The following is a 23119-nucleotide window of genomic DNA, read 5'->3' as shown; positions in this document are numbered from 1 at the left end:
ACTGGGGAAAGGAAGGTATGAGACATACAGCGATGGCTTCACAGCTCCAGGGAGAACTTTCACAGTAACATATAGCACAAAGACTTACCGGCAAGCAAGAAGGTGATTAGGCAAGTTTCCTTTGGCAAATATAGCTTGAGACGAGAACCGCTGAAGACGTATTCCACCACAGCTTCAGAGCGACCTGCCCGCTGGAGAAAGGGCAGGAACTGCTTTGCTTTTTGGGTATCCTGGTGAAGAAAAGAAGAAAAGATCAGTAGAGAAAAGTAATGTGATCCAGATAAATGTTTCTTTCGGGCTGGTCTAGGGCAGAAAGTCTGGTATACAACAGAAAATGAGGCAAAGAAAATTAGATATTTCAGAAACTCTGACATAGACAAGATACCCATGTAACTTTCACAGAAGAAATAGGTAATTAGTTTCCAGAACATTCTCATGGGATCTCTACTTCTCTCTGTTCAGTTACAAAGCACTCAGTAGATATACAAGTTAGGAAGGTGCTTTCTAAATGAGAATTTTATGACTTCTCTGAGACAGGAAAAGAGTTCATTTCCCTTTGACACAAATATGAGGAGAGAAGACCAAGGCTAACAGCTAACAATCTACAAAGGTTAATTTTAATGTAAAAAAATTTAATTTTCATTTTCAATTAAAAAAAGTGTGATACAGTTCCTTAAAACCCTTTCCAGGAAACCCCAAGGAGTTCATCTTCAATTTTAAATAGGTCTTGCAGATTCACAGCTCACTGTTTCTCAGTACTGGGAAGTGTGCAGCCTGGGACAGTGAGATCTGAGGTGCCTGCTTTTCAGGGATGCGCAGTAGGCACTTGGGGCACCCCACTCCCTCCTCCATCCCCAGAAATCTGGAATAACAGGACATGTTCTATGGGGACAAACATCACATCATGGCAGTACAAATAATTATGGAAACAATAAAAACACAAGAAATGACATCCCTCTGTTAAAACTTATTTCACACATCAGTGCAAAGTGTACACATCCTACCCTCAAGAGTACCAAATATGGACAATTCTAACCTCAGAGCTCTTAGCTATGGAGCTCTTAGCCACTCCAGTTAATTAAAACAGATGACAGAGTAAGCAAGCATCAAAATATCACATCGAGCGTGCTGGGGGAATAGTACTGGGTGTCAGAATTTCCGAGGTTTCCAATCCAGCCAGCAGAACTGTAAACTCGCTCCGAAGACCGCAAGCTCTGCACGTTTTCTTGACTCCTTGACACATGCAGTTTGCACTGAGCCAAGCTCTTCCTTCCTTACTCTGCTCCTAGCAACAGAGCTATTGTATCTAAATTAATGCACATTAGATAATGAAAATTTAACAAGCCATCAAGTATTTGAGGATTTTCACAGCAGCCAAAGGGGCTCCTCTCATTCAGAAGCAGTGAGGTAGGCTGGGATGAAAACAATATTTATAGTAATGAGATTCATCTTTTCCTTCAAACAGATTTGCAGAGAAAAGGAGACAGTCATCCATTCTTAGTGTCTCTAAAGGCACACTGGTAAAAGGTAAGGTAACAATGAACTTCAGAGGGTTGGAAACTCCCCCAAAGAACATTTAAGCAACACATATTCTACTATACATATACAGTGGGAAAATGCCTCTTTCACAAGTTGGCTGAAGTCCAGAACAGTCAAGCAAGACAAATGCTCCATGGGAAAGAAAGCACTACCTGATTAAAATCCTTTTGCCATACTAGTCTAAATCTGGGACATTATTCATGAGCTGAGCCAGTGAGTCAACAACAATTATCAAATTGATTATCGCAAATCATGAGGGAACTTAACGTCTCTGAAAAGAGAGTCTTTTTCCTTGAGACTGCAGTAATCTATATTTTTATTCAAAGACAGATTTTTTCTCATCATTGTCTTTGGATATATTTATCTGAAAAAAAAAAAAAAAAGCCTGCGGGAGTAACAACACACACACATAGGTATGCCTTGAATGTTAATTCTAAAAAAGAAGTTGCAGCACTCCCTCCCTCCATATGCTAAACAGTCACCTGCCTTATTAAGAGAGACACCTACACTCAGACAGTGAATCAAGAAGTGAAGGGATCTTACTATTATTCATGTAAGAAAAACCAGTAGATGTTCCTGAATCCTCAAGTCTCAATACAACACCCATTCCAGAAACAACATACGGGAAGAAAGCAAATATATTCTTGCTTTCTTAGTGGATTTGATATTTGATATTCACTAATTAATGCAAAGATTAGAAGTGAAAGGTAACAATGACGATTGAAGGCATGAAAGCAAAAGTTGAAAGGCTTCCAGAACTGATGATGTTGATGTCCAGAGGCAAAATTGCAAGATAAGACATGGAGCTCACCTTCTTGAGGCAAGTCTTCTACAGGCTTGGGGAAAGACAATATGACTGAGGATGATCCACTATGGGAAAAGATGGAAATTTGTCCACATTGATAGATTTTTAGAAATAAAATTTTTCATAAAGTCAATTAAATTGAATGTAATCACCAAAAGTTGTCAGTTCTTTCAAATCGTAGTCACAGGCACACAATGGAATCTGTCTGTCGTCTCAAGAGCTTCCTTTACTTGGCAAGTTCCTTTTCAATACAGAAATTCTTAAAATCATTATTTATTTTAGGGAATCAAAGAAAAAAACTGGTAAGGCAGACAGACAAGTTCCCTCCGGTGGCATAGCTACAAACCTGACATTCCCTGCTAATTTAGCTATGGAGATTATTTATTTTAGGAGTTTTGATTGTGCCACCATAAAATCGACTAAAAGAGGTTAAACAACTTGCCTTCCAAAGAGCCTAGGCAAGTACAACGTGTTTCAGTCCCTAATACTTATTTCTAAGGTTACAGCAATAGGAAAACACAGAAATTGCGATTATGGAAATAGCATAACAGAAGCCAGTTTAGGCTGTACCGAGGAGGTGGAGATGCCAGGACTGTAAGGAGAGCAGCATGATCAAGTTCAGAGGAGGTCAGTAACGTGACATTTTAAATTCTCTGATGATCCTGAGGCAGAACTTACTGAGGTTTAATGAAATTAAAGATTTCTTTAGAAAATTTTAACTCCCAAATGTATTTTTAAAACTATATTAAAGCTTCCTATTTGGAAAGATAGCAACACTGGGACTTAATACACAAAATGCTCATTTGGAGGTAAAACTGTAAAATAACAAATAGACACGAGATGCAGGGGACTCTGGTTCTTGGGTATCCTGCGTTGTGGTTAATTTACATGAGGTCCGGGAATCTATCTGCCATAGTTTTCTGGCACCATATTGGCTTAAGGCTCTGTGAGTCTGATAAATTAACTATGGTTTTCTGCTATCTGTACCAATATTCCCCTCCACTGGTGTAAATAATCAGGCGGCAACTGTATCTCTGAGCCGGGAAGTCTGTGTTACCTGTGCTCTCCCAAACAAACTGTACTAAGTATTTCCCTGTACTCTTAGAAAAGCTAATTTAAGGTTGCATTAGCTACATTTAAGCTGCTATTGTGGATGGCATCTCTTTAAGGAATGTTTCTGCCTCCTCAATGCACCTTGAAATTGAGAAAGTAATGATGCAACAAATGTGCCTAGGGTGACTTCATTTCAAAGGATGTTAATATCCATACCTCAAATTTATAGAACACAGTTTTGAAAGACCCTGAAAAAGGCAGGTTGATTCTCAGAGAGGGAAAGGTCATCAAGACACCTAAATTATACACCCTCACTGTGCGCCTCCCATTTCTGACTTGTCAGACCAAACCTCTTCCAGATGTGGATACGACTGTCAATGCCTATAAAAAATCCCTCTTAGCAGTGAGATGGCAAAGTGGCTCCACCAAGTACCTTGCTGTGTGAGCAAACACACAAATACTATAATGAAATATCAAGTTCGGGGGTGAGGGAGGCAGGGGAAGCAGAATCCTCTTATGGCAGGCACAAGACAGAGGTCCTAGAGAGATTAACTTAGACAGCCAGGTCCCCTGCACCATCAAATCACAGAACATTCATAAATCAAAGTTCTATGAATTCTGGAACAGAGTTTTAGGTTGTCAAAGCTAATCCTATGACTTTTCTACTGAAAATACCCATATAGTCCTTAGTAACAGTTTGGACCGGTGAGAGGCAAATATCACAGCACACAAAACAGCACAGGGAAACAGGAATCAGAGTAAACTTATTAGTTAACAATTAACCACTCAGGATTATCATGGGCAAGTCTCAAATGGGAAGTGTTAATAATGAAGCTTTCTAATTAGTTCTCATCATCACAATCACTCTTTGATTAACATCATAGGAAAAAGAACGAAAAACAAATACACGCAGAGCTTATTATGGGACCACGGGAGCACTAGTACTTGAGAAGCTGATCTCAAAAGAGGCCCATTGAACGTGATGAAACTTCCTGGAGGTACAATCACGTCCCTTCCTACCTGCTCCAATGAGCCATGAAGGCTCTCCCCTATGAGCTGACTGTCCTGTCTCTAACAGGGTTGACCTAGGGCTAAATGACCCCCCACATTGTTCAAAGACAATATGAAGCAGTCTTCCTATTGAAATGGCAAAAATCTGTGTGTACAGGAGGACAGCTACAGAGCGGGTAAAGAAGGTAAGTGGATCAGAACTAATAGCTAAGGATACTGAAGCAAACAGCCCCTCTGATTTTAAGGTACACTGTGATAACTCATCGCCAGAGTTACCTATCTGTTTGAAATCCTGCAGACTAAGAGAATTATAGCTGCAGCTATGTGGAAGACAAATCATAACGATATCCCCTACCAGAAAGGCAAAAAGAAGCCATCCATCATTCCACACTCTTCCTCCACTCCACAGTCTGGGCTCCATGGCTTCAAGTGACGTTTTAATTCATGGAATGAGTTTATGATTCTCTGTGAAGAACCAGCTGTACAGCAAGATAATCTCTTGAAATAAACGGGGCCCTAGGGGGAGATACTTGAGAAAGCCCTCCAGCTCCAACATTACCACAAAGCACTTAAAGACTTGAATGCAACCTTCCTGGCTGGTTATCAATGTTTCATGGGGAGCTGTGTGTGTGAGGGGGCTGGGGAGGGCGGGTGTAAACTTCAGTGAGGTGGAAGTAAATATATGAGAAACCCTTGAGGAAAACACTGAGTGAAAAACAAAACAAAACAAAAAATTACAAGGAACAGAGAGAAGGTGCTGAGGCTAGGCCGTCACTAGCTCTCAGTAAGTGGGGGGTGTCGTTTATAGCTCCTCACACTGCTTTCTTAGTTGGCACTGCACCTTGCTCTGGCTGCCAACCTGTCAGAGCGTAGGTGAAAACATGTTTCAAGCTCTGGGTGCCACTCCTGGGACCGTGAATAAAGAGGGCATTTGTAGGCACACTAAAGTGGGAGAAAATCCCAATCTAGAAAGGCTGGCATTCTATTTGGTGGCCCTCTCAACAGAGAACAAAAACTGCTATTTTCTTTCCTGACTTTATTCCTTGACCAATTATTAAGGGAGACTGACTTGGTTAAGCAAAATTTCCAAATGGGAGGGAATTTCCAAGACAAGGACAGAGCAAAGGAAGCTGCAGAGCATCTCACTGCAAAGGAAGCATCTTGTCCCAAATATGGAGGATTAACATTTCTCCTCAATAACACCTGAAAGAAGCAAGATTTTCAACAACTTCAAGGATATGGTTATCCTCAGGAGCCAGACAAAGGACAGCCTTCTATTCATATTTTCATTTGGAGGGTCCTGCCCACCATCTGTTTCTTTTCCACAAAATTAAGAAGCCAGAACCTGGCAATGGCAAGAAAAGAAGATACAGCATGTGTTTAGAATGAAAAGATGCAAAGCAGCATTCTCACACAGTCCAACTAAAAGAAAATCAAACCCTGTTATAGGACTACATGTGGGACCCCAAGAACATGGCAAGGATCTCATCTGTAATCATTCCAAACTGAAAATAAACTAAGTATCCCTCGATAGAAGAGTGAATAAACTGTAGGGCACGTGCACAATGAGCGTGAAAACCATGTAGGCAACAACATGGGTGAATCTCAAAAGCAAGGCACCAGTTCTATGATATTTTTACACATTATAACAGAAACAACAAATCAGATTGCCAGGGACTAGGGAAAAGGCTAGAGGTTGACTCAAAAGAATACAGGAGTGGGGAAGATGATTCAACAATTCTGTGTCTAGACTGTGGGATGGTTACATGCATACATGGTTCTGAAAATGTCGATGTTTATGAAAATTCAGACTTGCATAGTAACAATGATATATTCTACTGTATATAAATACTAGCATTTTTTAAGTGAACAAAAGAACTGGCCTGGGTAGGTAGATTATGCAATATTTTAGTTTTTAACCTGATTTTCAACTAATTTATAAGCAACTCAGAGAGCAAATCTGAAATTAAGCATTCAGTAATTTTGTTTTGCATAAACTACCTTAATCTAATCAAATATCTAATGTATTAAAATACTTTTTAAAATTCAAACAGAAAATAGTTTAGATGAAGAATTAAAAGGGTTATTAGCAGAGTATAGAATATAAATCTCAGTTTCCCAAAACAGCAAGAGAGTCTATCAATTTTCAGGTTGTGGATAAAAAAAGCGTGATGCCATCCTCAGTTGGCTCTACAGAGGGAATATTTTGTTCAAATAAAGAAAAAAGTACTGTTAAGCACATATGTCTATTGACATTTCGTCTCTACCTTGAAATAAAATCATGTGATAATGGCTTAACGTGAATAAAATAATATCCAATTCTCAATCAAATGAAAATTCTATACAGGCTCAGAGATTATTCTTTTATTGAATGACTTTCAGTTTCCCAAATTTAACCAGCTGAAATTATGCTGTGAGAACCATTCAATTTAACCTTTAGAAATGAAGCCATTGCCTTTTAGTGGAAAATCTGCATTTTATTAGCACCAGGAAATACAACGCCCTTGGCATATTCTGCAAGATTTTTTTTTTGGCACTGTAATTTTAGCATACAAAGTGCAGATGATGGTGTATCTGTGCTTCATATAAAATAGGCAAAAGTCAGTATAAGGTAACAACTATACAAGCTTGCTCTCCTCCTATCTTCAATCTTCTTTTATTAACTTGGATGTGTGATAGCTCACAAAGGTGGTGGCAAGAGAAGTCCCATCTCAGGTCTGCCACTGCTCAGTACTGCCTCAGAGTCCAGTCTCACTTTATGGGGTACTAAAATGTATTCATAAATATCATCTCTTTCCCCTTATTTTACCCCAAAATGTCCCTTTCCCCATTTCCTATATACTCTAACTTTCCAACAAACTGTTACTAAAATATCTTGTTAAACTTCTTGGTGTTCATAAAACGAAGACTCTATGTGACCAGCCTTCCCTGGACCACTCCTGTCTTGCTGCTGAATTTTTTTAAAAAAGATTTATTTATTTATGCATACAAGAACTGGGGTACAGGCCAGAGGTGTGGGGGGTGAGAGGATTCACCAGAGACAGAGTGGGGAGTAGAACAGGCAGATCAACTGAAATACACTGCTGAGGGAGGGGAGCAGCAGGTGAGACAGGAGAGGTCTGCTGTGCCATATGGTCAGCTCCCTGGCAGGGGATCGACCTTGTGCTGCAGTGGCTGCGGACAGCTTCATAGGTTGCATCTTAATCCCTTGTACCACCAGGGAGGCCCATTCCTGCTGACTTCTGCTGCACAACACCTCCCGGGCATTCCCCCTTCAGTAGGACCCTGGAATTTCCATCCTTTCCTAGATTCTATTTCTTAGATCCATGTCTCCCTCTTGGTTTATTCCTTTCTCTTTTTTTAAAAAAATATCCTCTTCTTATTTCATGGAGAAAATGTTTTATCTCACTGAGGTCAGGAAATTAAATATAGGACTGCTCTGTAGTTTTATTCAAGAGAAAGACTATCCTGTTATTCGTGAGTACTTTGAATCAACAAATTCCTTTCATTATCTATCAGCACAGGAATGCACTATGCTTTTTGATACTGCTGGCTGCTTTAGTTATGAGAGAAAAAAAAAAACTTTATTATGAAACTCAACTAGAGCTACTCAAAAGCAAAAGTAGACATAAAGACAGTGGTTCAGAAATATGAAACTGTAAGAAGATAATACTTACAGTGGAGCTTAATACACTGGAAGGCATACTTTTTATTTTAAGTCTAAATGATCTTTTAAAAACATAGTTTACCCAAATTGTAGACATTCATTTACATCAAATAAACCCTCAAGTTGATTAAAAACAAAGATGGCATTTCTATTTTAAACTGGTAAAGATAAATACAAGCAGTGATAGCAGAAAACACTGCTTAGACTTTTAACAAGTGTGCTGGTATTTTTCTAAGAATCAAATGATGAATACAGGAATACCACAACAGACATCTTGGACATTTATGGAAAAGGAACATGAGGCTGGTCTAAAAGCATAGTTTAAGTAAGTTATGTGATAATGAGAATATGAAAAAGCATATTAGCCATAGTCTACAACCCTGGGCAGCAATTGTAAGTCTGTGATTAAAAAATAACTTAGTTGTGAAAACACTTTTTTCTATGAAAGTTTTAGATCAATTTTTATCACTTCCAAAGTCTCTATAGGCAAGAGGTAAGGATTTATTAGAAAACCAGAAAATGACTTCAGAGATAATTAAAATAATATGTGCAGAGTAAAGAATTTAAAAGATGATCTGATGAAGCACACGCTTTCATTTCATGCGCAAATCAAGAACTCAGGGGCAAGGAAATTGATGTCATGCTAAATCCTGCCCACCAGAGACAAGATCACAATTTCAGAAAAGGATGGAAGCAAAAATATCATCAAACGATCTATGACATAAAACAAAAATTCAAGATAAATGTTAAAGGAAAAATGAAATAATTTCAGCACCCTGTAAGAGTACTCTGAACATTCATTTTTGCCTGCAGACATACCAATTTACGTCCAATAAATCTTAAATAAAAACCACATTATGTCTAATTAGTCTTTTTAAAGTCCTTCATATTAAAAAGTTAATATAAATAGATCACTATAAAATTTGGAAGAGAAAGTTCTCATTTTTGAAACATGAAGAAAAATGAAAACGTTATGGTAGAAACTTATTAAGACAGCAAGGCCATGTTTTGAAAAATAACAAATGCATCAAAATAAAAATCTAATACATTTTATTCAATAAAGAGTCCTAGAATGGTGCTGTTAAAAAAAAAAAACAACAACTATATGATAATCCTTGGCCTAAGTTTCTACTTTATGAAACTGTTCTAAGAAAATATGCAGACAATGATTTGAAGGATACAACATTGTTTATAAAAGGAGAAAACAGTCCAACTAACTTAAAAAGGAAGCTGACTAAATAAATGACATCAAGTCCATAGACAGAATATTAGGCAGATATTAAAAGTAGTGAGATTCAGGAAGAAAATTCATAGTTTGGAGAGTTATAATTATGTAGAAAAGTAACTAAGCACAAAACCGAGTGCAAAACACTTTTCAAGGCCCTGATTATGTAGAGTTAAGAATAAAACAGAAAAAGACCTTAAAGCTTATATTTCTTATAAGATAAAATGGGGGGTAAGGGAAAAACCTCCACACATTTTAGTAAATGGATATAATTTTATTTTAAAATTTCTGGCAGCAGTAGGAGAGGTGGTTTTATTTTCTTATTTTGACTTATATCGATGCATTTAACACCAAAAATTTTGGGGCCTTCCCAAAAATTTTGGGGCGCAGCGACTGAGTGCTGGGCAGTGGAGCTGCTTGCAGCCTCTAGAGCGCAGGTTCGATCCCTGGCTGCTGGCAAGGATCCCACATAGTGCAACAGGCCTCTCCTGCCACACCCGCTGCTCCCCTCAGCAGTGTATTTCGTCAGTCTGCCTGCTCTGCTCCCTGCTCTGGTAAATTCTCTCACCCTCCTGTGCTTCTGACTGTACCCAGTGCTTGTATAAATAAATAAATCTTAAGAAAATAAAAAATAAAAAAGTTTTGGTTTTTAAAAAGAGATTCAGCTTTCCTCAGATAAACTTATATTTAGGTCAGATAACTGAATCTCCCCTCTCTTAGAGCCAATATTCAAAATTATGAGTTCTTCATAACTGTTCTGTATTATTTTAAGACAAATATTATGGGCACTATAACAAAGTCAGTAAAATTGATTTGGAAAAACATCTTGACTTAAAACTGCAAGTGAATTTTCTGCATGATTCCTTCAAAAACAGCATCTGTGCAGAGTGCTTTATGGCAGTGATGACATCAAAGTACCCCCTTTTCCTAAGGAATGAAAAATAAAGGCTAGGCTTACATAATTATGATTCAGAGCCAAAAGGAGTGCCAACAATAGGGTAGAAAACAAAATCACACATAAGCACAATCTGAGGGAAAAGGTGTATTCCTAGTCATGCCATAGCATGGGATCCTCAGGGAGCCCCAGTGTTGGGGTTTCAGAAATTCATTTAACAAAAGTACCTCGGATTTTGGGCAGACATGAAAAGTGTACATGGAATAGGCTTAACCCATAGTGAAACTACACTTACAGAAAAGTATCTTTAAAGTAGTCAGAAATGCAAGATGGGGCTAGAAGGGATCATACTCAGCAAAATAAGCCAGAAAGAAAAAGAAAAATACTGGATGGTCTCACTCATAGCAGGAATTTAGAAAACCTAAATAAGGGACCAGGAGAAAGATTATTTAATACAAAGTAAAAATCAAAACCAACAAGCAACTATAAACCAGAGACACACTACAGGGGAGGGGGGTGATGAGGAGAGGAAGGATTAGGATCAAAATAAGGGGGGGTTGCAATTGTATGGGGAATATAACCAAAATGAAAATGCATACATTGTACAAAAATGAAAAATGATGTAAGAATTATATAAATTAAAAAAAAATAGTCAGAAATGCAGTGTATTGGGAATCCTAATTCTTCCTAAGGAAAAACACAGAATTAATCCTGCTCCTCCCAGTGACTTTACAGCTCTGTTAGGATGGAATCACATGCAGGTTAGCCCATCACAAAAGGATCCAGGCCACCAGGGGAAATCTATGTACCTGGGACTCATGAATGATGGCAGAGAATTGAGACAGTTTTCAGCCAAGAAAACAGAAGAAAATTGTTTTTTCAGTGAAGAATCTCACATCATTGCCATTACCTTCGTCAGTACATATGTAATTATGGATGCTTTGAAGATTCTCACTCATTCAAAACTATAGAGAGACTATCATTACAGTCATTTACTCGTTTACTACTGTTAGGAAACTGAAAACAAAAGGTATAGCTAATGCAGTTCCTGCTGATGAGGGAAGACATCTAGCAAGCCCCAACCTCTTTGTTCCACAGACACTACTCTAAATGAAGGGCACCAGGAGCCCACGTTGCTAGACCCCTGGACAGTTCCCACTGTCATCAAAAGCAGCAGAGTGACTCCTGTGCCATGTGGCTCTCTCCTGTGATATTCCGCTGACAGCTCAGGAAGTGCCTCTGAAAGTTTCTTCACACTTATGTATGATCTTTACATTTTGGAAATTAAAAGCTATGCTTAGGGACTCTACACTCAGTATTTTCTGGGCAGTTTTGTGCAATTTATAACGCAAGAGTCCTAAATTCATACATGAAGCCCAGGTCACTTTTATGAGCTCTAGACACTTGAATGGCTCAGGCATACCTCAATTCTAACATGTACAGAAATTCTTAATTTTCCTTTCAAAGATACACCATCAGTGTTGACTGCATCAGAAAAGGAGCAGCACCAACCAGTTATCTGTGCCAGACACTTAGGATGCCCAAGCCTGACAAGTGCTTTCACTTTCTTTTCTTGATCCCTGAGCCAAGCAATCGCCAAACTGTACCAGTTCTTCTACTAAACTGAATCTCAAATTTATCTTTTCCCATCCACTGTCACAACCCTGGTTCCAGTTGCTATTCAGCCAACCCCGCGTACACTGCAATGTCCTCCCTAACCAGGGTCCGAAAGGCACTCATTGTTGCAAGCCTATCTCCAGCTTGTGTGTGTGTGTGTGTGTGTGTGTGTGTGTGTGTATGTGTGTCATCGTGCATGCAAGCCTATGTGTGTAATGCTGACCTATTACGTCATTCCCACATCAGCAGTTTTCAGTCAAAATTCAACATCCTCAAATATTTGGCATATATTCACTCATTTAATCATATCACAAAGTATAAACATTTCAATCATTCACGATCTTAGTTCCAGTTGTCCTCCCTTCTCAGGCAAGACTTTTTGAAGACAAGCAATTTCTACCTCAGAGCTTCAGGGATGAAAAGGCCTGCTAACTCGTCTGTAGGCCTCATTTTAACATATCTTAAAAAGCTTTCTCTGACCACTTGGAATAAACTTGGCCACCAAGTACAAACTCTCACAGGACTCCACTTCTACCACAACTGTAATTATATAATGAACTGTGAATGCCCTATAAGGACCACATGTCTTTTTTAATGTTAAATCCTCAACACCCAGCATTGTGTCTGACGTACAAAAAGCTCTTGATAAACACTTATTGTTTGATCATTCACTGACTCAACATGACAAGTACATTTTAAAAAAACAAGCCAGATAGCATATGTTAAATGTCAAATGCAAGATAAAGAGGCGGTAAAAGAACTCTGGAGAGGAAGGAGTATGATTTGGGATGTGAATTGGATAGAGTTTGAAATGTAAATACTACCAATGATAATGGTGGCAGTTATCATTTCTAGAGGATTCTTAAGGGTTAGGCAGAATGCTCAGCAGTTTAATAATCATCAAAGCCATGTGAACCATCGCTGTATGTTGAGCTCTTACCTAATGAGGTAAGAAACCATTATTACACCCACTTTACAGATGTGGTAAGAATGGTACAGAGACGTTCAATAACTTCAAGGTGACAAAGCCAGGAAGCCAGGACTTGAACTTGGGTGACCTGATATTAAAGGCAATACTACTGATCATGACAACACACAACACTGTATTCTAGAAAGTATGCCTCCTTTCTGCTGCATCCTTTTAATAGTTTGATTAGTTATTCACCAGAAAAGTTAACCCTGTAGCTAGGGGCCAGGTCACATCTTCTACAAACAATTTCAAACTGCTTTTGGCCACCACCTGGTAAATCAAACCTAAACTAGGTTCTGTGAAGAGATACCAAAAAATGCCCCTTTCTTAGGGGTTTAAGAACTAGTAAGGGAAAACACGGCATATATGTCAACTTGAGAACAGTCAAGAATCAACATATCAGTAAGTGCAAAATCATGGTAAAAAATAATTTTGTAAGTGTTAGAAAAAGGCATAAAGGTGTGGTCAGGAAAAAGAGACAACATTCCAAGAGGAAGAAAAGCCACCACCACAAGAACTAATTAGTAATATGGTCAAAGAAAGAGGACTAAGAACTTTAAGCAGTGGAATAGACAGAATATGATATAAAACATTAATGGGCGAAGGATCTAGGCATGGTGTAGTAAAGGAGGATAGAAGACAGGTCTTCCTCCAAATTTTTTTTTTTTTTAAGATTAATTTTATTTATTTATGCATATAAGAGCTGGGGGGTAGCTCAGAGGTACGGTGGGTGAGAGGATTCACTAGAGACAGAGAGGGGAGCAGAACAGGTAGATTGACTGAAATACACTGCTGAGGGGAGCAGCGGGGAGACAGGAGAGGTCTGCTGCGCCATGTGGGTCAGCTCCCTGGCCTGGGATCGAACTTGTGCTGCAGTGGCTGCTGACAGCTCCATAGTGCTGAGGCTTAACCCCCTGTGCCATCAGGGAGGCCCCTTTCTTCCAAATTCAAAACCTAGGTATAGCTAATTTTCTCAGACACCTCCCAAATCTGATACTGGATTAGCCATTTTATCATATAGTGTTCTGAGAACACTATATCCTGAGGAAGTAAAGTACAAAACTACTAGGAAATTCCAAAACAACCCTGAATTCTGAGTCAAGGATTATTTATTTGGACATCAACAGTGCAAGCACTGTCCAAAATTTTGTACAACATATTCTGTAGGGAATATTTTGGAAGCATGTGAAATAAAACCTTAAAATACAAGTAAGTAGAATGTCTAAGTTAGTAAAATGACTTACTTTGAGATGTTCATATAAGCAATAGCCACAGGACAAAATGAGTTCAATCAAGGGCTAAGTAGTGTTATGATGGTGAAGTGAAGAGTGAAGCCGTGGCTGGGCAGAAATATTTCAACTTTTATCACATCATTCAGCAGCCAAGGGAAGGAGCAGAAAACCTAATCACACACCTGAACCTGGGAATCAGGTATTTTATCAGCTGCCTTCAAAATACCCTCACATTCATTTAGCCAAGACTGTAATGGGCTCATTTAACCAATTTGGACCCATGAAATAGAATCACAAAACAATATCCATCTGCACCCAGAGAACCGGCATGCATGACCCAGCTAGAGCTGAATCTATGCTAGCAGAGACTCTTTTTGGAAGGACATGCCATTTTGGAAAAAAAGCTTCTAGACTCTCTCAATTTCCTTTCTGCTTTCTTTGAACAAAGAAAGACAGACAGAAATCTTTCTGCTTTCTCTGAACAAAGGAAGACAGACAGAAATCATTGCAGCTTAGGACACCTACATGAAAAAAGCTAGGATCCTGGTTCCAAAGGGCACATCAGTATGCATTCCTGTGTGTGAAGTCATAGTTAAACAAGCTATCAGAAGGGGGCGAGAAAAATGTGTTGCATAAAACTACCTGAAAACAGAATTTGTTCTGGTGATATATCAAGTCTACGGTTATTTTTGGAAAAAAGAATATTTACTGCTAGAGGCGACAAATAATCCCCGTCTCTAATAGCACTCCACCTCTGGGCAAGTCACCTGATTAAATATTGCTCAGTCTCCAATGCCGACCCCCATCTCAATCTGCTATGGTACCTGAATATTCCACAACAGAAGTCTGTCATATCAGTGAATCAAATGGTAGATCAAGTAAGGGAGAGGCGTGCAACCAGGCGTTTTGCAGATGAACGAGACACTTACTTCAGAACTTTTAAAGAACTTGCAAAATCAAATGACTTCACAATTACAAGTAAAGAATACGCAATAAAAGAAAATTTTCAAATCACAAAATTATAGGATTTCTTAGTGCACAATGTTACAAATGGTTTAGCATTTTTTTGTTGCTGCAGTTGCTTCTCTTCTTAAAGGAAAGTTTTCAACAGGTAAAATCATGGCTCACAGACACATATAAAATGGATACATGTCAACATTTTTCTTTCAACTCACCAATTAATAAAGGAACCAGAAAGATATTACAACTGATTCAAAGGAGAATCTGATGAACAGACATATATTGGCAACAAGAACGGTGAAATGAATTTGCTAGAGATATAAAACTGCAGAGTGAAAACATAGCATTTGAAGTCAATTCTTTCCCAGGGTGGAAATCTATTCTATCTCTATAGGAATTGTACCAAACAGCAATCATTTGTATCACCACAAGGCCTTCACAAGTTAAATTCTCTTCTCCACGTAAGTGAAAAACAAATGAGCAGACCCGGATAGAACAACCCCAAAGGGTATATAAGGCAGCACCCAGCAATCCATCAAAGGGATACCCAGTAATAATCCCTGTTTCAAAACCTCTGACAATTCCTCTTGATATTTCTACTAAATAAAGAGGTATGAGACGCTGTCCTAAATTTAGTGGCCTATGGTGCACGTGCTCACACAAAACGGAACTCAGTGGAAAAAATGGATTAAATTTGTAAAAGGAGCTGCTTACACGACCTCTAACTAGTTGTGGTAGATGCTGACGTACAATCTTTAAAAACAAAAAAACAACCCCCCCAAAAACCCAAACCATAAGAGTTTCTTTCCAGTTCTCATTCAGAAACTTGTTCAACCTGAGAGAAAGATGGAGTTCCCTATTTCCATGGAAAGCACAAATGCTTTCCGATTTATCAGAAGGACAGAGGGACATCCCTGCAGCTCTGGGAAGTTTGAATACGAGAGTTTCAGAAACAAGAAGTGGCCACACAGGATCCTACAGCTGACAGGACCTCTGGACGAAAGACAATAAAACAATGCCTTCAGTGGTTCTGGAGGGCGACCAGCTGATGCTGACACCATCAGGAGCACCTTGACGACATCCAACTCTTTTGCAGAAGGAGAAGAGAGAGGCAGGAGAGGGAAGGAAGAAGAAGGAAAGGGAAAAAAAGAGAAGAGCCTCAGCTTTCCCCACAGCTGGAAACTTCCAGAGCAGCTACCACTGTGGCGTCATAGGCGTGGGGTCCCACAGGGCTTCAGCACATGGTTCTGAGCAGCAAGAATCCACACCCATTAGCTGCACACTGCAATCCAGAGTGCAGGAGTCCCTCACCTCTGGGTCAGTGGAGAAGGGCTGAGAGCAGCACCTTCAAAGTACATGACAACCGGGCTCTGAACAGAACAGATGCACGGAACCTGTCACAGCACTAGCTGTGGCTTCCCGGACGGAGGCCACCCTATTTATGGAGCACATGGCGCTGGTTCTAGAGGGCTCGTTCAGCAGACAGGTTCCTTTGAGATTTCCCCAGGGTGGTGAATACAGAGTTCTGCCATGGGGCCGGCGGCTATGGTGTGAAGGGAACCTTAGTGTTAAGCAATCCTTCCAGGTCACAGAGACCTACCTAGGCCAGGCCTCGTGCCATGGGCGCAAGAGGGATATGAGAAGACTTGAAGTCAAGGAAGAGGAACATGCAATGAACAAAGTGAAAGGAGCATTTGTGCTACCAAATTATCAGTGATTAGAAAGAACAGAGAGTTGGCAGAAAGGAACTTTCAAATTTTATGAGAATAAGAAAAAAAAAATCTAAACGAGTGGATCGGAAGACATGAAAGGAAAACTGTAATTAACACAGGCCTAATTTATAAATTCCCTAGGTGAATGGGTTTTTACCTCTTTTGGGCTTACTAGGAAACCACTTTTTTATTTCTCTTTAGCAAAAATTATTTTTCAAACTTCCACTGAGGCCCAACTTCATTGGGAGCTAAGGAAAGAAAACTTTTGTAATGGTCTCCAATTCTCTCTAGGAAGGACTGCTTCAAGTGCCCTGAAGCAAAGAGGACAATGCTATTCAGGTTCAAGAACACAGTGGAAAATCAGGAACTGAAGGCAAATGGCAGAATAGTCTAGAAAAAATTCTACATATATACTTGCCACCTTCCTTCCTCAAAGGAACACTTGGATTCTTTTATCTGCAAGTCAGAATCTCGCTGGTCAGCTCTGCAAGTCTTCTATTCATGATATAATCCGTGATATAAAAGGGCCCCAAAAATCTGACTACGTCTCTCCTCTCCACACTTGCCCATCCCCAGCGTTAGTCTTGACTCACACAGTTTTATCAGTAACACTATGCTGGCCCAACAATGTTGGCCATGGATAGAGGAGTTTACAAAAAGAATGAGTGTGTAAAGCCGAGCAAGAAACCAAAATCCAAGTGAGCACAGCAGCAGCTAACAAAAAAAAGGCTTTCATGATGGAAAAGGAGGAGAGCAGTACAGAGTGAACAACAGCAAAATTAACAAATGAGTTGTCATAAAAAGTCAAGGATGTTCAGGACAACCTCATTCCAGCAATCTGTCCTGGGACTTTTAGAAATGAGAGGAACGAGCTGGAGGCTGGTTGAGGTTGTACCCTCTAGTGGTGCCATCAACAAAGGAACAAACATCATCATCTCCTCGTGTACCAGAGAGGAAAGAACAAAGACAACAGGAAACAGAGAAAGAGTGGGACAGACACTATGACTCACTGAGTCCTACTCCCGCACAAGTGGAAAAAGAAGGCGTGGAGGGAGGCGCAGGAAGAAGTCGGTTGTGCTGGCTGCAACCCGAGGGGTTGCATCTCAGAACCATAATTGATTTGTCTGATTTACCAGAGCAATCGTAAGTCATGCACCAGCCCCATTTCATTGCCTATATTACCCTATATCTGCAGGAGATTGTATTTATTACAGAGCAGACTGCAGCAAAAACAATAATAAAGCAAAGATAAGGGAACAGCCTTATATTCCACTGACATGCACATTCTCACTTTTTGTACGTCTGCAAGGGAGGGAGTGGAGATGGGATCAAGGGAAAACAATGCTCCCCAGTGCAAACGTGGATGTACTGGAATGAAGCAGTCACTGCAGAACCTGCCTCGAAATCAAATCAGATCTAGTGTCCCACTGGTCAAATTCTTAGTTGGTTTCACATTCATGACATCATCCTCACCTGAAGGAAAACCAGTCTGCTAGTGAAGGGACTACACGAGGCAGTACCTGTGACCCCCCACATCTGTCACACTTTGAAAAACTAGAAATAAAGGTGACTAGGAAGTTCTTTGTGATCCAAATAACCAAACCGCAGTATTTCCTTGACTTCTCTCGCAGCTACCCTGAAAACTGATGTAGTAAGATTCAGGTTGAACAAAGCCCCAGCCAAAAGGTGGGGTTCATGCAGTTGGCTTGACACACGGATTTTGTGAACCTTATGGAAAACCAAACAGTGATATGACATTAATGTCAAGAATCATCGACAGTAACAAACAAAAAACAAAACCTGAAAGTTGAAGCTATCATAATATTTTTGAAACGTCATTATGTTAAGAAGTGACCATATGGGAAGGAGTGGAGGAGGCACAGCTGGAACAGCAGGTGTAAAGTTAGGAAAAATGAGTTTAGTAGCTAAAAACTGCCCTGCTCAGGCCCGTCCCAGTGAGAGCTGATCAATGGGCAGGAAAAGCCCTGCCTGTTTAGTCATCACAGAGGTTGGTGCCCCACTTGCCAAAGCAGGTAGTCACCCTCAAACTCCTGTGCTTGGATCAAATACCTCCCCCATCACCAAGCATATCCTGCACTTGCTGAGGTCAAATAAGTTAATGCACTTTTTAAAAAATATACACTCTTGACCTTTACCCACTGAAATTTGCATTTGAAAATCTAAGAGAAGAGATAAGGACACTGGGGAGAAACTCACCTCCAAAATGTGGAAGACCCTAAGATGACAACAAATTTACAAGTTACTTGTTTCACTAATACAACAAAACCTCTTCTATTCAGGATGTACCTTGAACGTGTTCAGGAGATAAAATGTGAGTCTTTTGTCCCCCCTAAGGATGTGAATTAGGGTGGGGCAGGAATTATGCACAAATACCAGTTCACAGTAAATTCTTTTGGCAGTCTTTTGTATGTACTGTCAGTACAACAGAAACTTTCATTTATCATGCCCTGCAACTAAAAGGGGGATCAATGCGTGCGTGGGGGACACAGCACAAGATTAAAAAAAGATTAAGAAACCTTTATGAAGCCATTACGTAGGGTGTACTAGGCCACCTTTACTCCAGGGGTTCTGTCTTCATCCGTTTGCTTGTCTGACTACCTGAGCCGACCCGTCCTGCAGACAGTGACATTGCCGGATGTTGCTGGGAGCTGAAAACCCATATACCTCACTTAAATGGCACAAGGGTACCCAACATGGAAACACACTTAACACCACACTGTTAAGAAAGAAGGTTAGGTTAAAAGGGGGAGACTATATTCGATTACAGAGGGCACCGAAAATACCCCTGCGATCTAAACTGAATAATGTGTCGTGAAGGAAGACAAGGTCATCCTGACATCTATTTAAATGGAATAGCTTTTTCCCTTTCACTCTCTCACTTGCTCAAGCCTTCCTCTTTTATTTATGGGGTAACCAAGGGAGATTTAACTGGCATTTATTTTTAAATAACTTAAGAGTAACCTAATTCTCCAATATCCAGACAGAAAAGGGAATAAATATGTATGAAACTGGGCTAATGTTCAGGAGGGGTAAAAAAACAAAATCAAGGTTTCCTAAGGCCCAAGGCCACGAGAGACAAAAAAAATAAGAAATTGTGTCAAGGTAGCAATAAAGATCCCGGGATACCATGCTGGTGGTGCCAAGAAGACAGCGCGCCTCAAGTTCACAGACATGCTGGAAGGTTCTGGAGTGTCTATCTGATGTGCATTTGGATGATCCTCGGTAAAAGAGCCTTCCACTGAATTCTCCAGAAACAGATATTTAAAACTGTTTTCCCCCTGCAGTTGAACAGTTAAAAAACTGCCCTTTGATTGTTCCAACTTCTTCACTAAAAGAATGGCATTAAGGAAAATACTGCTGACAATGGCGCAGCAGATACATATGGAAATTCATAATGTATATGTAAATAATAACTCCGCAGGGTGAGCCACAGAGAAAGCCAGCCAGCTCTCATTTCACTGGGAGTCATGCCTGTTAACAATGAGCTGCAGCAGACACACCCGCGGCTCAAAGGCCATTAGCATCAGGTTTCTGGGGTGCTCAGGATTAGTGGGTACAAACAATGTTTCTCAAGGTGTCTTGAGCATCGAACAGAGATACAACTTGCTGATGGAAGTCCAATTAATGTCGGTAAAGCTGTTTAATCTGTTATCTGTGGTTCACTGGCGACAGATAAAGAAAACTCAACAAAATCCCATTGCTTAAAATGAATTGGTGGCCACCATACCTAGGCAAAGGTGAGCTGGCCACACATTTATAATCAGCAACCACAAGAACCAACAGGCAAACCCTTAGCCAGGCTTGGGAACACAACTGAGGAGGAAGATAATATGCTCTCATTCATCACGGCTGTGGGCTGTGCTGGAAGTCTGTGTTATGTAGTTCTCTTTCAGTGCCCAAGGCACATTCCTTGAGTGTCCAAGATTTACGAGCCCTTTCTCTTTCCCCTCCTCAGGGCTATGTGGTCCCCCCTACATATCACCTGGATGACCCCTTGATGGTTAGTGACTATGGGAGTGGAAGTAGATGGTGCACATTCCAGAAACAGAGAATTGATGAGCTCATAAGCTGGCTGTCCCTGGTCACCTGACCACAATCAACATGTGACCCACTCACTGCCCCTTGGCTGGTTTTACTTGTCTTCACAGCAGTTGCTGCTGCTGCTACCTGACATTGCTAGGTCTCCTTTCGCCTCTTGATGTAGGGACTTCATCAGTTTTGTTCATTGCTGTTTTCTCTGTGCCTACAGTAGGTTCTGGCACAGTAGACACTCAATAAACAGGTGTTGCATGAACTATCTCAACTAACAAAGCCATCTATTGGCCCCAAAGAGATGCCAAATGAGCAAGTGTGACGTCCTAATCATTAAACAGTCATTTGGAAATAGCCTTTTTAGCTCAAAATTATTGCTGTCATCCAATTTTCTACAATATTTCTATCTAGTATTAAGAAGAGGCACACTCATTTCTGACATCTACAGGCAACTAGAGGAGAAAGTGATGTGGAAATTATGATTCTTTAAACTTGTCCTAAAACCTACACGTGGCCTTTCCTCACAATCTTTCCATTACGTTTTCCACTATTAGTGAGAATCAAACAAAGATTTTAAAGAGACAATTTCATTTTAATACACATGGGAGTATCTTCCAATTCATAAGGACTTTTGAATAGAAAAGCAACACAGGCATACTGTGAACTCGTCACTATTGAGGTGAAGAGACAGAAGGAGGTTTTATACCCTAGCTTGAATTCTGCTTTTCCAGAATCTAAAACAGGATCTCTATAGATGCCTAAACAGAAGTCCTAGAAAAAATTCACCATTAGTGCCCGATATCAAACGAGCTACTGAAAACACATAAGCTGAAGTCTTTTGGAGAATAGGCGGCCAAGTTCTTGGTGCCTCTGAGCCACACAGCTCCAGCCAGGGACAGAACTCACCCCCGAGATGTCTGCAACACGGTGGATGGGCACCTCTTTCTTGCTGTGCAATCCTTTGCCATTCTTAATAGCTCTGTAAAGGAAGAAAAAGAAATGATGACGATTAATACAAATCACACTGGGAGGGCGCGGGTGGGTAGGAGAACAAGAGAAGAAACATGGGTCTATCAGGACACAAATCCACTACACATAGCTGAGCGGCCAGCCTCTGCAATAGTGTTTGGTGGCGAGAACACAAGCTTGTGCCTCTATTAAGCCAGTTACCAGTCCTTGGCTGCCAGTTTCCGCTAACAGTATGCCTAGTAATCAGAAAGAGCTCCCTAACTTGTTTCCAAATTAAAGGCATTGTTATAACACAAAAGAAGAGCCAGTTGGAAGAGTACGCACACCTCAGAAACAGTGTTTGAGTTTAATCATATGAAACATTCTAAATGTGAGATATGTAGCTAGTGTGCCAATGCTAATGGAAATAAGTTCCTCCCAGGTAAAAAGATAAGTTGCCCTGAATGAAGCAGTATCTTACAGAACAGTCATTTACCAGTGGGGGGGAAATTAACAAATATATACAACTGACATTAAGTCTCATTTTCAATCAGTTTCAAGTTGTAATTAGCAAGGGACTCTATCACACATCTGACCACTGGTTCGTTTGCTTCATTCTCCTACCTTTTATCTCCTAATCCCTTGAGTGGTAGCTTCAGGGACAGAAGTCTAACAAGAAGCCTGTGTATGATCAGTCCATGTGACAGTGAAGGATCATGGAATAAAAGTCATCGCACTATTAGATAAGACCTTCCTATGTCCAGCCTGCAGACCCAAGCAGGAGATATATTTGAGCTAAGAGATTGAGAAACAGTGATCCAGGGCTATGCCTGCTCCATGGACTAGCCTTTCAGGAGAGTAGAGCAAGCCCAGAGCAGGGTCAGTGTGCTGGGTCCTCATATAGCCACCATATTTTTACCTTTCTTCACTCAACCACCTGAAGCAGAGGACACAGACCTGCAGCGATTACTTCTAGGCTCTAACTTTCTAAATCAAACACATAAAACAAATGGGGTGGGTGTCACTCAGTGCAAAGTAGAGCTGTCATTTTTGTACATACTTGGGTTTTTATCCTCTATCCCTCACCCTTTCTTCCATCCCAGGGGAGCTGTCTTTCACTCCACTGATTTGAAATTTCTGTCTTCTTTTCAAAAACAACAAACAAATGCTTTCCCTTATTATCTATTTTCCATGCCATGATGAGGGTAAGAGATCAAAATACAGAATCTTTAACAAGAAAAAAAGATGGTATCCATTCATTCTGAATTGCTAAAGGAAAGAAAACATTCCCAAATCCCTCAAATTGTAAGGTTCCTCCTGAATTTGAATCAGGGGCGTCAGCTTTAGAAACTGCAAATGGGTCAGACTTTTTCCTTTAACAATTTTATCTAGTCATTAGTTTATCATTCGTGGAAGCTTTCAAGGATCACAC

At 40.2% G+C, this 23119-nt stretch overlaps 1 protein-coding gene across 1 annotated transcript in view; it reads right to left on the bottom strand.

Annotated features, from left to right (window-relative positions):
• SND1 (staphylococcal nuclease and tudor domain containing 1) overlaps positions 1–23119 on the bottom strand; it is a 408553-nt gene that overhangs the window by 148031 nt on the left and 237403 nt on the right. Inside the window, exons 14-15 of the mRNA XM_037512772.2 lie at positions 21646–21718; positions 89–230 (exon numbers count right to left, since the gene is read on the bottom strand). Of these exons, the coding sequence (XP_037368669.2) occupies positions 89–230; positions 21646–21718 (215 nt within the window). The remainder of the gene's footprint in view (positions 1–88; positions 231–21645; positions 21719–23119) is intronic.

This window comes from Talpa occidentalis, unplaced genomic scaffold, assembly GCF_014898055.3.
Source record: "Talpa occidentalis isolate TD23 unplaced genomic scaffold, MPIMG_talOcc4v2.1, whole genome shotgun sequence".
Taxonomy (NCBI): domain Eukaryota; kingdom Metazoa; phylum Chordata; class Mammalia; order Eulipotyphla; family Talpidae; genus Talpa; species Talpa occidentalis.
This window is presented reverse-complemented; position numbering and strand designations above follow the sequence as displayed.